Below are 15,740 nucleotides of genomic sequence, written 5' to 3' on the forward strand. Positions count from 1 at the left end.
CTATGTGCACTTTAGAGCAGGGAATTAGTCGACCCTTTAATTTAATTCACTTTATTTTCTAAAAATATTTTTTTTCTTATTATATTTTCCCATCATCCATGATATTTTAACTTAAAATTTAAAAACTCAGTCTATCTAGAAAAATTTTAAATTTTTCTCCAAAAACATGAATGAAATACAACAATATTAAGCGAATCAATAAAGTTTTCTTCTTATATATGAAAACGCTTTTTATCCTTATAATAAAGTCACAGGACATGTGATTGTTTGTGTGTGTGTAACGAAGGATCCCGCTAACCACTGAACCTATATGGTTCTCTTTTACAGGTTAGCTTCTCAAAGGTTCTGGAAGATTTACAACTGTTTTGGGGGAGGGTACCACCACCCTCCCTTAGGAGAAATCACCCTAGAAAAAAATATCGTAGCCGCTAGTTTAAACATAAAGTATTGTTTTGGTTCGAAGCTACTTTAGAATTAACTATGACTGTCTGTCCGTCAATTCGCAAGACAATTCGATAATGTAATTGAATGCTGTTGAAATTTTGTGTTTATTCAAGAAGTATAATAAAAAAGACATTTATATCTATTTATGTGATTTTCTATTATTTATTCTTTTATGACCACTGAACATGTGCTGTGTTACTTACTTTATATGTTTGTCCATTCGTGATTTTTTCTGTTTCGCTAATTTTAATCGCTAACAAAAAAGTTTTTCACATAAGTTCACATAGTTTTTCGCTATATTTTCAAACAAAATTCGATGACATGGGAATCACCAAAACTTTTTAGTCTGTGTAAAAAATATGATGTTTCAACAAATATAAAAAAACATCAAAATTTAGAAAGGTTTCGTGATTTTAAACGGAACAATTTTCGGGAATAGTCCCTTTCGTAACATTTCCCCACATGGGGCGATTCGTCGTATTTTTAAAATGGCTTCTTATAGGTTATTTTAGGTTAGGTTAGGTTATATTGGGTTAGGTGATTGCCCCACAGGGTTAGGTAATTGACCTCGCAGGGTTAGAGCCCCTCGCAGGGGCTAGAAATAGGAGAAAAGCTACTCTGAAAAATACAAAGAATCGCCCCATAAGGTGCGATGTTACGAAAGGGACTATACCCAAATTTTCTCGATATTACACTATATACATTTAATTTATTTATCCATTTTTAAAAGTCCACATTAGTGATTTATATCTGAGGCATTTTAACCTACAAAGACTATACTGTTATTTTAAAAATTTGTTTTATATAGTTTTTTGTCCTTTCAGCTATAATAGATAATTCTAGGTCCAATAGACAAGAAAATCAGAGAGTAGGGGACAATGGGCTGTTTATTGCACTAGTCTCCAAAGTTCTATTATAACATTTTTGTTGGCTTAACATCTTTGGGGACTTTTGAATTTTGATTGTGTTTAATAAAGTTGAATTTTCATAATTTCAACCACTAATTTTAAATAAAATAAATTGTGGAAATAGGTACCTACGCAAGAAAAAAACCACCACAGGACTAGTAGGTATATTCCCAGAAGAGTAGAATCCGATCGGTTCAGTGGTTACCGAGATCTTAAGGGACAGACGGACAGACAGACAGACATCGTTCTACTTTGTATTATAGATTACATTTTCTCTTTCCCTTTTTCTTATGTGGATGTGAGGGGACACCTTTGTTTGGGTGTAGGCCTGAGTGCATTAGTTGCACAAATAAACAAAGAAAAATCCAGGGATTTTAAGGGGTAAGACAATGGACGAAAAATTGATATAGATTCTAATTATGGTAAACAAAATGTTTTTTAACAGCAAATCAATAATATTTAATAAAAAAAATACTGGTGTCTTTTTACAACTTTGGATACAAGTATAATCATTACTGAACCGATTGAGTTCTCCATTATAGGAATGCTTTATATAGGTCCTTGGGATGGTTTTTTTGGCTAGTTTTCCCTTACACTTTGAATACCAAGTCCCCAAATGTTAGGGGTGCATTTGCTAGTACATATGTGGTAGAGGCCGGGTGTATCAGCCTCTGGAGTCCGGAATTACGAGGGTGTAAGCAGACGTACGGCAACCTTCAATGATAGAGAAGCCTCGCAATATAATTCAAAGCAGGATTGAATGTTGTTTATTGGAATAACGTCCTGAGAGTACTAACTATATTACATGATAGAATCAATAGCATGGAATTAGGGATACATATTAAATCAGCATTACATGGCAAATATATACAACATAAACATGATAATTAGGCAATACTAGTCTCTTCCCTGCATTTGGGAAACGGTCAATATCAACATATACAGTTACAACCATAATAAAGATACACAAACAAATAAATCTTATTGGGAGTTTTAATACACGGCTCCGCCCATCCTTTAAGGGGAAATCAACGATATGGGCTTAGAGCTGGAAAGCGAAGCTACTCTATAGCTGGGAAAGTAAGGGGAGATACCACACATATGTATATTAATTGCAATTAGGAGGTTGGTTGGAATGGAATGGAAAAACTAAAATATCTGACTGCAAGACATAATATTTTTTTAAAATCTACTAAATCCCTGAAAATAGAAATTGTTTATTGTTTAAAAGTTTCATAATAGAAGAAAACAAAAAATGCAGACATATTTAAAAAATACATGGCTGACCATAATATTTTTATTAGCTTTACTGATATGAATGTCGAAGCCTATAAAAAAATGACGTCATACAATACAAATAACCAATGATTGGCCAGTATAAATTTTAATTAAATTTAATATATGTTGATATATTTATTGCTAGATGCTGCCCTACTAGCATCTATGGGCTAAGTAAAATAGCATGAAGCCATAACAAGACCTTAAATCTAAAACTAAAATAGCCAAAAACCATCCTAGGACCTATGTGAAGCTTTCCTAAAGTGAAGATCTCAATCTGTTCATTAGTCAATATCAGTAGAGTTTTTGTGTGCTGATTGTCTAGGGTAAAATCTATATTAAGCTGCAGTTGCATCTCTCTTCAGGAATATAAAAGGATAAGACAATGGCCGATAAATTGATGGACATCCCCAATTATGATACTCAAAATTACCCCATCTGTAGATTAGTGGTTGAAACTTTTGGACATTCAACTAAATGACCGAACAAAATAAAAATCAATTAAAGTCCCCAAAGTTAAGCCAACAATATAAAAACGCGATTTTAAAACTTTGGGGACTAGTGTAATAAACAGTCCAATGTCCCCTCCCTCACTTATTTCTTGTAAACGTAATGATTTTTAAGTTCTAGCAATTTATGCTTTCTTGACTTTAAAATAGCATTTGTTTAAACTATTTTAAAACTAAATCATAAAAAAATATTTTAGTAACGGAGCTACTCTTTAACTAACTTTGTCTATTTGTCCGTACGTCTCCATTTATTATATAAAAGTTACAGAATGTCTTTATGTCTATCTCTGTGTCTAAGACTAAGGGAACACCTGATTTTCTCGGCTTCCATTAAAGATATAAGACAGTACGGGGACATTGGACTGTAAATTTCACTGGTACCCAAAATTTTTAGACTGTTGTCTCAAATAATACTTTGTGTACTTTACATGAATTTCATTTGTTTGGTTACAAACTAAAAGGGTCCAAACTTTTCCACAGTTCCCTAATTTACCTATTGCCATGGCAGTATAGTTATAAAATGTGTTGAGTATTTCCTCAGCTTCTTGTCCCATAGTGTCCAAACTTTTCCACCAATTGCCCTTAAGATCCCTAATTTACCTATTGCCATTGCAGTATAGTTATGAAATGTGTTGAGTATCTCTTCAGCTTCTTGTCCCATAGTGTCCAAACTTTTCCACCAATTTCCCTTAAGATACCTAACTTACCTATTGCCATGGCAGTATAGTTATGAAATGTGTTGAGTATCTCTTCAGCTTCTTGTCCCATAGTGTTCAAACTTTTCCACCAATTTCCCTTAAGATACCTAATTTACCTATTGCCATGGCAGTATAGTTATGAAATGTGTTGAGTATCTCTTCAGCTTCTTGTCCCATAGTGTCCAAACTTTTCCACCAATTTCCCTTAAGATCCCTAATTTACCTATTGCCATGGCAGTATAGTTATGAAATGTGTTGAGTATCTCTTCAGCTTCTTGTCCCATAGTGTCCAAACTTTTCCACCAATTTCCCTTAAGATCCCTAATTTACCTATTGCCATGGCAGTATAGTTATGAAATGTGTTGAGTATCTCTTCAGCTTCTTGTCCAACAGTGTCAACAGCTATCTCCTCAACACTGCGGTTACACTCAACCTAAACATCAGGGATATTAAGGGATAAGACATTTCCTCAGGTTCTTGTCCCACAGTGTCAACAGCTATCTCCTCAACACTGCGGTTACACTCAACCTAAACAGCAGGGATAATAAGGGATAAGACAATAGGTGATAATTTGATGTACTCCCCTAGTAATGCTAAAGAAAATTATCTAAAGATTATGATTATTATTGAAAAATTATCCAACAATCAATATTTCATAAAAATGTCCAAAGTTTTTAAGACTTGTGTTTGTAAAATTTTGGGTACCAGTATAATTTCTAGCCCCTTTTTCCTTGTTAAACATGAATATTGGTCAATTAAAAAAATCCAGGCAGGGAGGTGAAATTGGCTTGTAATTTACTTAGGTACTCAAAGTTTTATAAACACATTATCTCCTTTACTTGATTGATTAAAATTAGCAGTGTCATAACATTTTAACCAATAATCTGAAGGAGTGGTGATTGGGTAATCATTGAGGATGTATATCAATTTATCATCCTTTGTCTTAAAGATCTCTGAGAACAGCAAAAAAAAATTATCTGCAAAGAATAAAAGCATATATATGTAACAATTATATTATAGGTTGGAAAAGGTTAATTCTATTATACAAAGTAGTAAGATTTTAATTTACCACTGAACCTATAAAGATATCTTTCTTAGGGAATCTTTATATTGGTCCTGGAGTGGTTTTAAACTGTTTATTTTTAAATTGAATAATTTTAGAGCACTATTCTATTTCGAGTTCCTTCCCCTTTAAATTCAGTGCTCCTAGATCCTAGGGCCAGGGGTAGCCAGTCTAACCATCAATTCTAAAAATAATCACGAAACCTTTTAGGTGATATAGTTTGTTTTTGTCATGAAAGTGAAGAAGGGTGGGAAAGAAGGGGAGGGAATGGGAAAGAGGGTTGAGGGGATATATATTCCTTTATAGTTGTTTGTCAGAATATCATTCCCTTGTCCCTGCCTAGGGCTAAAACGCCAGTATAAAGGGATTTCATAAAAATATTTTTAAATATTAATAAAAAAATGAGACTGCCTAAAGTCCCGCCAAAAAAATGACGTCATACAATGAAAAGGCCTATGAGAGGCCAGTATAAATTTTACAATCTATACTGGCCTATCATTGGTCATTTTATTGTATGACGTCATTTTTTGGAGGCAAAAATTAAAAGTTTACCTTACTGCGATGGAAATGACATTCTATGATATGAGGACGCAATCCAGACTCAACCAACCTTGATATCCATCATTTTAAAACAAGTATGACGACTTCCATAACAACTAGAGCTTAACAAATCAAACAGACAAATAAACACATTGACAAGTATCTCTGTTACTTTGAATAAGAACTATCGGCTTCGCATCTAGCCTCTAGGGGATTTGCCCCGAAAGGTTTAATCAGACTAATTTTTTGTATTTTAGATTTAAAATAAAAATAAAAAATTCGGGGGGTGGGATTTCTTTTTTTTTGGTGGGGGGGGGGGGGTTAGTCGACCCCACTATTTTAATTTCAGTTTTAAAAAGAAAAAAAAATCGGGAGGGGGGTTTAGTTTTAAAAAGAATTTTTTTGGTATTTGGAAGGGTATTTTTCATTTTTTGGGGGGGTTGAGGGTGTCCCACCCCCAAGAAAATAGTTATAAACCTTCCCGGTACCTATGAGAAGCTACCCTGTAAAGGAGAACCCGATCAGTTCAGCGGTTAGCGAGATCCTTCGCTACAAATAGACAAACAGACATCTTTCTACTTTGTATTATAGATTGTACTTTTTAAAAAGTAGTAAGAATTTAGTTTGATTGTCCGAAAAGATCTTGATAATGAGTGAACCGATATTGAGTTCTCCCTATAAGGGATGAATTTTTAAGAATAAGGAAGATTTTTTATCGCATTGTATTACAATCAGTTTTGTTAGCCCTGTTGGGGCCGAATGCCAAGGTTAACAAAACTGTTATGAATTGTAGGATTTACATAGAAAACTGGCTATAATACGATATTTTCAATATTGCTCAGAACTGCTCAGTTATTTAGGACAAAGGAAGAGGAATTCTGACTGTTTAGGTAACAATTTCGTTTTCTTTAAACAACCAATGCTTGGGACTCAGCCGCCAGTTTCAAATAAATGAATTCCTTTGTGAAATTTGTTCTCCAATGATATCAGTTCCGGCATCTCTTGTGTAAGTTTTGATTGGGTGCTCTGCAGTTCCGATTCTAAAACAAAAGTGGTCAGAATAAGAATTCATATTATGATATGGTATAATAAAAGCAACCAATTCTAAAGCAAAAGTGGTATTAATGAGGATTCCTGAAATAATAAGGAATAAAAAAGCATCTATTGTGTAAGTTTCATAGGATGCTCTGTGGTTTCAATTTTTAAATAAAAGCTGCCATAATGAGGATTCATGTTATGATAAGGTATAATAAAAGCATCTCTTATTTAAGTTTTGTTAGCATGTTCTGAGGTTCCAATTCTAAACAAAAGTGGTCATATAGTGAGGATTCATATTATGATATGGTATAATAAAAGCATCTCTTGTGTAAGTTTTGATTGGGTGCCCTACAGTTCCAATTCTAAAACAAAAGTGGTCATAATGAGGATTCATGGTATGATAAGGTATAATAAAAGCATCTCTTGTGTAAGTTTTGATAGAATGTTCTGCAGTTCCAATTATAAAACAAAAGTGGTCAGAATGAGGATTCATATTATGATATGGAATAATAAAAGCATCTCTTGTGTAAGTTTTGAAAGAATGTTCTACAAACAAAAGTGGTCATAATGAGGATTCATGGTATGATAAGGTATAATAAAAGCATCTCTTGTGTAAGTTTTGATAGAATGTTCTGCAGTTCCAATTATAAAACAAAAATGGTCATATTGTGAGGATTCATATTATGATATGGTATAATAAAACATCTCTTTAATTATTACAAGGGATTTAGAGGTATAAGACAATGAACGAAAATTTATGTACATACCCAAAGATGTAAACAAAGTCACCCTTCCTGTAGATAATAAATATTGGTTGTAACGCTTAGACTACTAACTAATCACCTTTTAAGAAAAGTACCCAAAATTTTAAAGCCAAGAAAACATTGTTATTAATCTTTGGGTACCAGTGTAAAATTTACAGTCCCCTCTCTCCCTAGACATAACTGAATTTGCAAAATTTAATGATTTACCTTGTTTTAATGATGTTTCCAGATTCGCAATAGATATGTCCAGAACCTGTGGTGTCAGATCCTATAAAATAAAACAAGGAGTTACGGAAAGTGTTATGTGTGACGTCATTAAAATACGTCTAAATCCATCTCTTTTTGTAGGAGTTTCCTTCTCCACTTCTCCTCTCATCCTTCCTTTTAAAGCGTACATTTATGTAAAAATAAATTAAAGAATCAGAAAACCTATCTTTCTATAATACAAAGTAGAACGATGTCTGTCTGTCTGACTGACAGTTTGTTTGTCTGTTTGTAATGAAGGATCTCGCTAACCGCTTAAACGATTAGGTTCTCCTTAACAGGGTAGCTTCTCACAGGTCCCAGGAAGGTTTATAAATATCTCGGGGGAGGGTACCACTACCCCCCCCAATATAAATCGCCCTAAAAAAAAAATTCCCCCCCCCAATTTTTTTTCAATTTCATTTTTAACTATAATTAAATTTTTTTTTACTTTTTCTTTCAAAATCTAAATTAAGAAATTGGGTTATCCAATTCTATTCCCCCCTCCTCAAGTGCCCCTAGAGGCCTCTAGTGTCTTTTAAAGTACTAGCGGCTTCGCCCCTAGCCTCTAGGGGCTTTGCCCCAAGAGGTTTTATCAAACTAATTTTTTGTGTTTTAGATTTTTAAAAAAATTTGTAAAATTTTTTTGGGGGGGTATTTTTGGGGGGTTAGGGGTGTCCCACCCCCCAAGAAAATAGTTATAAACCTTCCCGGGACCTATGAGAAGCTACCCTGTAAAGGAGAACCCGATCGGTTAAGCGGTTAGCGAGATCCTTCGCTACAAACAAACAGACAGACAGACAAACAAACAGATAGACAGACAAACAAACAGACAAACAGACAGACATTATAGATTAAGGACTTACAGATGGTAAAGATAATAATGTATAGACTAGATGCGGACAGGTTATGAAAACTAAAAATTGTAGATGTTTATCTTAAATAGCAGCCAAGAAAATCATAAGCTCTACGGACTGACAAACTGGCGAATGGACATACAAAGTGAATTAAAGACTAGATTTGCTTTTAAAAAAGGGATTTATTACCATTTATTCAATTGTCAAGTATTTGTACTTTTTCAAGGACGAAAAAGACATATAAGTATTTCTAAACATCATTTTAGAGAAGGAAATACCTATTTATCGTATGGTATTAAAAATACAGTTATATTACAAAGTAGAACGATGTCTGTCTGTCTGTCTGTTTGTTTGTTTATAAAAAAGGATCTAACTAACCGTTGAACCGATCGGGCTCTCCTTTACAGGGTAGATTCTCATAGGTCCTGGGAAGGTTCATAACTATTTTCTTGGAGGTTAGGACATCCCCCCCCCAAAAAAAAATGAAAATACCCCCTCCCAAATACAAAAAAATCTTTTTAAAACTAAAAAAAAAAATTTTAAATACGAAAAATTAGGTTGATCAAACCTCTTGGGGCAAAGACCCTAGAGGCTAGGGGCAAATCCGCTAGTCCGTTATTTAAAACTAGCGGCTTCGCCCCTAGCCTCTAGGGGCTTTGCCCCAAGAGGTGATGAAAAAAAAATTATGGCGAAAATCGTAAAGGACCATGGAAATCTCCTTAAAAAAAAAATAAAAATAAAAAAAAAATGGGGTTTTTTTTTTTTGGTTTTTGGGGGGGTTGGAGGTGTCCCACCCCCCAAGAAAATAGCTTAAAACCACCACAGGACCAATAGGTAGATACCCTGAAGAGTAGAATCCGATCGGTTCAGTGGTTACCGAGATCTTAAGGGACAGACAGACAGACGGACAGACAGACATCGTTCTACTTTGTATTATAGATATAGTAGAAAATTGATATATAGAAAGTCGTATTCCATAATTTCTTTTTTTATTTATCTATTTTCCTTATGTTTAATTTGCAGGGATATAAAGGGATTAGACAATGGACGATGAATTGATGTACATACCTAATGATGATACACAAAATTACCCTTTCTGTATATTACAATTAGTGATTGAAACTTTAGGACACTTAATTTAATTGACCAACCAATCAAAATTCAATAAAAGTCCCCAAAGTTGTTAAGCTAACTAATAAGAAAACTTTATTATAAAACTGGACTAGTGTAATAAACAGTCCAATGTCCCCTCCCTCCCTGTTTAATTGAGAGATAAAGAAGGGTTTTTATATAGAAAGGGATGTGTTATTTCTTTATCTTTAAAGTAGTTGTTGGTAAATTTCTTTTTAAAACATCTGTAACAGATAGTTCTTTCGTTAATCTAGGCATGCTATAATTGTGCTCTTGATTTCAAATTTTGTATGATAATTCTTGTATAAGTTAGGTAAGATTTAAAAAAAGGAGCAAATCTATTATCGTTACCAGAAAGTCAGTATATGTCCATTTCAAACATGTTGATTTTTCTACTTTTTTTAACAACAAATTTCTATGTAATCTAATTATCCGTTTGATCTGATTTGGTATACTGATTCCTGGGAAAACAAAGTACAAAATTATAAGAGAAGCCACTCTATTATCAAGTCCTAAAAATTTAAGTATGTCCATGAACATTATCATGTATCAAGCAGTTTTTCAACAAAATTACTTACAATTTTGCTTCGACTCTAATACTTATATATTCTGAGCTTGAACTTTAAATCGTTTACAGGTGATCTAAACCGGAGCGATTCATTCAGCGCACTATCAAATTATTAATACCAATCTTTAATTCGAATTTGCATGGGCGATTTGGCGCAGCCAGTGGCACGGTACTCGGTGAGTGGCATTGCCGCCCAAATCGGGGTGATTTATTTAATAAATAAATATTTTTTTTTAATTACTTTAATATTTTATTGCAAAACTATTGTGAAAACATTTTTATAGTTATTTTTAAAATAAATTATATGTTAATGTTTTATATAAAATACCATACTGACACGGCATTTTATATAAAATACCTTACTGACACAGCTTTAGTAATAAAGTTGTACTGGCGCGGATCAATATTTGATTGAGTGTCGCAAGCGATTTAACAACACCGCGCCGAAAATCTTTTAAAAATCAATGTTTTATAGGTGCGCTGTGGCTCACTATCACAGCGCACCTACGGTTCACCTCTGAATCGCCCCGATTCAGAGCACCATAAAAACGATTTAAAGATCAAGCTCTGATTATTCAGTTCTGACACATACAAGTGATAATGTTCGTTTGTCCTACCGTTTCAGTGCTTCTCTTTTATGGATGTTGTAATCCTTGTTATTGCAGAAATGAATATTAACTAAATCATCCTTTTAAAAATGGACCCAGGTAAACTGTCTGGTTGTCTTGATTCATTCAAAACTTGCTTCTGTTGTTTCAAGGTAAAAAATACAGGGAGGGAGGGGACATTTGACTGCAAGATATTCTTGTTTATTGAAGCAGCTTATAGTGTTCAATATAAAATTACGTCATACAATACAAATGACCAGTGATAGGCCCGTAGACTTTCATATTGTCCAATGGTAAAATATATACTGGTCCTTTTTATTGAATGACGTTACTTTAATAGGCACTATAAGCTGCTTCTTGTTTCTTTAGTAAAACTTTTAATAAATCTTGATTGGTGTGTATTAATTCAGCCAAGTAGCAGCAAATAATTTGGTAGCAGACGAACAAGGGCATTGAAAAAAGAAGGGAAGTAGTTATCTGTATATACATTTATACTATAGATCTGTTAAACAAAGGACAAAAATGGAATCTTATTGCCTTACAGAAAGAAAACGTGGGGAATAGTCCCTCCCGTGGCAACGCCCCTTAAGGGGCGATTCGTCGTATTTTTAAAATGGCTTTTTATAGGTTATTTTAGGTTAGGTTAGGTTATATTGGGTTAGACGATTGCCCCCACAGGGTTAGGCAATTGGCCCCGCAGGGGTAGAGCCTCCCGCATGGGCTAGAAATAGGAGAAAAGCTAGTGTGAAAAATACAAAGAATCGCCCCTTAAGGTGCGTTGCAACGAAAGGGACTATACCCAAAATGTGTCTTTTTGAATATACTTTGGAAAATAATATTTCATTGTTTAGGATGATGCAATCAAAACAGAAAAAGAAAAGAATCTTGAGAACACAATTACTGAAATCAGACGAGAAAACACTGAAACAGTCAAAAGCCTGATAGCAACTATTGACAGCAAATCTGAAGAAATATCCAAACTTCAAAGTACCGTAGAACAACATAAGGCCACTGTTGCTAGACTTAGCAATCAGATTTGCAATAAAGATGAATATATTGCCTCACTCAAAGGTACAATTGCATTTAAAGATAATGAAATAACTAAACTAAAGAGAAGTGTATCAGAGAGAGATGTTGCTATCAGCAGGAGAAATAACTGGGTTAATGAAAAAAATGAAAAAATCAACAAGTTGGAGACTGCAATGAGAGAAAAACAGACTAATAATCGGGGAAGAAAAAACGTAAAAACCCCAGCAGCCAACCGTGGTAGTAAAAGTTGTAATCGTTACTAAAAACGTCGTATTATAGGCAACTTTTCGTGAATTGTAAAAGCCCAACCCCAAAAGGCAACAAAGCTGGTAACAGTTTTTTTATATCATTTTATTATTCGTGAAAAATTGTCTACAATACAATAAGATACAGGATTTTTAAATCATAATTATAATGCTTTGCATGCTTGTGCTAAATTTTGATAATAAATGTATTTTTCTATGCAAATTGATTATAGTTTTTTTTAACCTTAGAGTCGTTAGATGTATGTATTGAAAGGAAGCCTGCAAGAAATACATCGATATAACTGCTGAAAGACCGCCCTAAGTAGACCCAATACCCCAAATTTGAAGCCTTCAGCTTTATTAACAAAAAAGTTGTAGGCATTTTATTTACAATGAAAATTTTGAAAGATTTTCATTGCTTATGTTAGAAATTTTGAAATTAAACTAAGTAGCCTAGAAACAAAATTATGAGCTTATTTTTGTTATAAATTTAGGTTGCCAGAAACTAATTATATTTTTAAAATAAAAATAATCAGTTTTTATAGTCAAAAACATTAAAAAAATTTAGTTCAACTTGCATTGTCCCGAGAATACTGTAGCATTTCCAGCCAATCAGAAGGCTGAATCAGCTCAACAACCAATCACAGCTAAGCTTGTATTAGTTTCATTAGTTTCTGCTATGATTTAATGCTTACAAACACAAATTAAACCGAATTTTTTTTAGATATTTGACTATGAAATGTGTTTTTTTTATTGTAAAAATGTAATCAGTTACCAGCAACCAGTTTTGTGTCTAGGCGACATAATTTAATATTGTAATTTCTATTATGAGCAATGGAAATCTTTCAAAATTTTCATAGTACATAAAATGCCATTTTAAAATACTTAGAACTTTTCTGTTATTGAAGCTGAAGGCTTAAAATTTGGGGTATTGGGTCTTCTTGTGGCAGTCTTTCAGCAGTTAAAAACTTCCATTAAAAAACTTGCAATAAAAAGCATAATGTTGTAAATGGACAAACGGAATTTCTTGTAATAATCTAGAGTAACTACGCTTTCTAAATCATACCAAACTTACACAGGAATCACCATGATCAGTTAGAATTTGTACGTATAAGGAAATTTTAACATGCCTGAATTTATTATTGCATACGAATGAACTTTGCTTTGAATAAAAAACAGGGTCATGTGAATGATACGAAGTTGCGGGTTTCGTCGTATTTTCACAGTAGCTTTTAAAAGGTTATTTTAGGTTAGGTTAGGTGATTGCTCCGCAGGGTTAGAGCCCCCCGCACGGGCTGGAAAAGCTACTGTGAATACATGACAAAACCCGCAACTTCGTCTCCTTCACATGACCCCAAAAAAACTTTATGATATAACTATGGCGTTAATTGCCTTGGGTATTAACTTAAGTAACACCCATCAGACAACCAACACTTTAATTACACTTTAATTAGTGGTTGAAACGTTTGGACACTAAACTAAATATATCAACCAATAAAAATTCAATAAAAGTCCCCAAAGTTGATAAGCCAACGAATTAAACTTTGGGGACTAGTGTAAGAAACAGCTCATTGTCCCCACAATCCCTGTATATTTATTAAGCTATAAAAATTGGAAAGAATTTTAATGAATATAATAGATTTGAAATCTGCATAAAATTTTAAGGATTTTTTTAAAAATTCGTTTTTTATATAATTCATTATTTAAAAGCGCAAATCCAATTTAAGTTAATAAATTTTGACAAATAGGATAGGTGGATTGGAAACTACCTGCGCTCTAATTGGTTGAATGATGTACGTCACTTAAGCTTCTCCAATCAGGGAGCAGATTGTTTTCAATCCACCAATCACAGATGTCAAAATTATTTAACTTAATTTGTATTTGCGCTTATAGATAAAGAATTATACAAAAAACGAATTTTTAAAATTTCATGCAGATTTCAAATCTATTATATTCATTAAAATTATTTCCAATTTTTATAGCTTAATATTTATACTATTAAAGTAACACTATTGGCAACTTCAATTCTATTAATATGAGTCCACTCGCATCATACTAGAGACTTTAAACATGATGATACCTACGTCTGCTATATAAGGTGCGCGACATAAATAGTAATAGAGTAGAGTGAATGCATTGGCCTAAAACAGGCACAACATTATCCTGATAAGTAAGTTCTTTCAGACAAATGTCGTTCAATCAAAGAGTTGGTTGTCCAACGAATGTTTGACTATACAAATATGCACATTATTAAGCAAGATTTAGTTTAGAGATACACCAAAATAAGTTCTCGTATAAGCTAATCGTGGCTACCAAATACTAGGGTTGGGCCAGATATCCGGTTTGGCCGGATATCCGGCCATTTTCAATATCCGGCTGGATACTGGATATTAAAACTATCCGGATATGCAGTTATCTGGCCGGATATCCGGTAATTTGCCGGATATCCGGTAATTTGCCGGATTTCGAACCTTGGCCAGATATCCGGCCGGAACCGAATATCCGGTATTAGAAATGAGCCGGATATCCGGTAACCAGTATCCGGCCTAAAAAGTATCCGGCCCAACCCTACATACCTATAGTTCCGGCGTGGGGTATTGTGATCACCAAGTTGCAATTCCCAGGCCTCCAGCTCACTCCCTATAACATAGCAAGGATCAAAACAAACATAAAAGCTAAGCTCTAAAATTATCTGAAAGGACAAACGGACATTATTACTTGTAGAGTGTCAAAACTAAAAAAGAAGAATATTAATAAATTAATAAATCTAGACAAATTTGTATATGTATAATTTGTTGCATAAGCTCTTAAATACAGGATACTGTATAAGGACATACTTACATTTTAAGAATATTATAGAGAGGTATTGCTTATAATTTAGTAATTGGTTGTACTAGAAATCATCTATAATACAAAGTAGTACTATGTCTGTGTGTCTGTCTGTCTGTCTGTCTGTCCGTCTGTGTGTCTGTCTGAAGCTTAAGATCTCAGCTATACTCTTCAGGGAATATACCTACTGGTCCTGTGGTGGTTTTAAGCTATTTTTTGGGGGGGTTGGACACCCCCAACCCCCCAAAAAATGAAAAATCCCCCCCAATTTTCCTTTCTTTTAAAAAAAATTATAAAAGGGGAATCAACTTAACAACCCCTCGTCTCCCCCCCCCCCAAAAAAAAAAAAAAAATTCCCGCCCACAACTAAGATGTTTATTTTATCTTTTATTTTAAAATCTAAAATACGAAAAATTAGATTGATTAAACCTCTTGGGGCAAAGCCCCTAGAGGCTAGGGGCGATTCCGCTAGTATTATATAAAAATTTTGCCAAAAATGTAAAAAATATCAAATATTTTAAAGGAATGTATGTTAAGGGTTTTCTGGTAACGATTTTCAAACTTTCTTTACTTTTTCTTTTTTAAAGTGAAGGTTCGTCCATCTCCCTTAACCCTTTTTCTAAAGTGCCCCTAGAGGTCTAATTAGTTTTACCTTAACTGATCGAAGCGAGGACTCATCTTCGGGAGTCTCAAAAATGTTTAACCACAGTGACCTCTCCCCACTTTCAGAATCAACCTCCTCTCGGCAAAATTTAAACATTTTCTTTAAGGGATAAGACAATGGACAATAAATTGACACAAATCCCCAATCAAAACAAACAAAATAACTTTTTCGGTATTAACTTTGTTGGTTAAAAGTTTGGATTATACTAACTTGGAACCAACCCATAAAAATCCCCAAACTTTTTGATACAACGAATAGGATTACAAAACTTTGGGTACCATTGGAATTTACAGTCTGATGTCCTCTCCCTTCCTGAGAAATTTC

General features: G+C 33.7%; 2 protein-coding genes across 2 annotated transcripts in view; one reads left to right on the forward strand and one right to left on the reverse strand.

The window, feature by feature from the left end:
* LOC145319641 (uncharacterized) overlaps window positions 1-15,534 on the reverse strand; it is a 98,214-nt gene extending 82,680 nt beyond the window's left edge. Inside the window, exons 1-6 of the mRNA XM_080161912.1 lie at window positions 15,405-15,534; window positions 14,500-14,563; window positions 7,450-7,510; window positions 6,399-6,480; window positions 5,453-5,509; window positions 4,168-4,270 (exon numbers count right to left, since the gene is read on the reverse strand). Of these exons, the coding sequence (XP_080018038.1) occupies window positions 4,168-4,270; window positions 5,453-5,509; window positions 6,399-6,480; window positions 7,450-7,510; window positions 14,500-14,563; window positions 15,405-15,512 (475 nt within the window). The 5' untranslated portion in view covers window positions 15,513-15,534. The remainder of the gene's footprint in view (window positions 1-4,167; window positions 4,271-5,452; window positions 5,510-6,398; window positions 6,481-7,449; window positions 7,511-14,499; window positions 14,564-15,404) is intronic.
* On the forward strand, window positions 10,705-12,146 carry LOC145320360 (uncharacterized). Its single transcript, XM_080162776.1, has 2 exons — window positions 10,705-10,801; window positions 11,501-12,146. Exons 1-2 carry the CDS (start codon window positions 10,739-10,741, stop codon window positions 11,939-11,941), a joined length of 504 nt encoding a protein of 167 aa, XP_080018902.1. The 5' UTR covers window positions 10,705-10,738; the 3' UTR covers window positions 11,942-12,146.
* Window positions 15,535-15,740: the final 206 nt, after the last annotated feature.

Source organism: Acartia tonsa, chromosome 5 (genome assembly GCF_053477335.1).
Source record: "Acartia tonsa isolate MP-2025a chromosome 5, ASM5347733v1, whole genome shotgun sequence".
NCBI lineage: Eukaryota > Metazoa > Arthropoda > Copepoda > Calanoida > Acartiidae > Acartia > Acartia tonsa.

Bases quoted from the DNA above. Each gene is read 5' to 3' on its own strand.
- LOC145320360 (XM_080162776.1), top strand. From the start codon at position 10,739: ATGGACCCAGGTAAACTGTCTGGTTGTCTTGATTCATTCAAAACTTGC. The intron at 10,802-11,500 runs GTAAAAAATACA...TTCATTGTTTAG, and splicing joins CTTGCTTCTGTTGTTTCAAG to GATGATGCAATCAAAACAGA.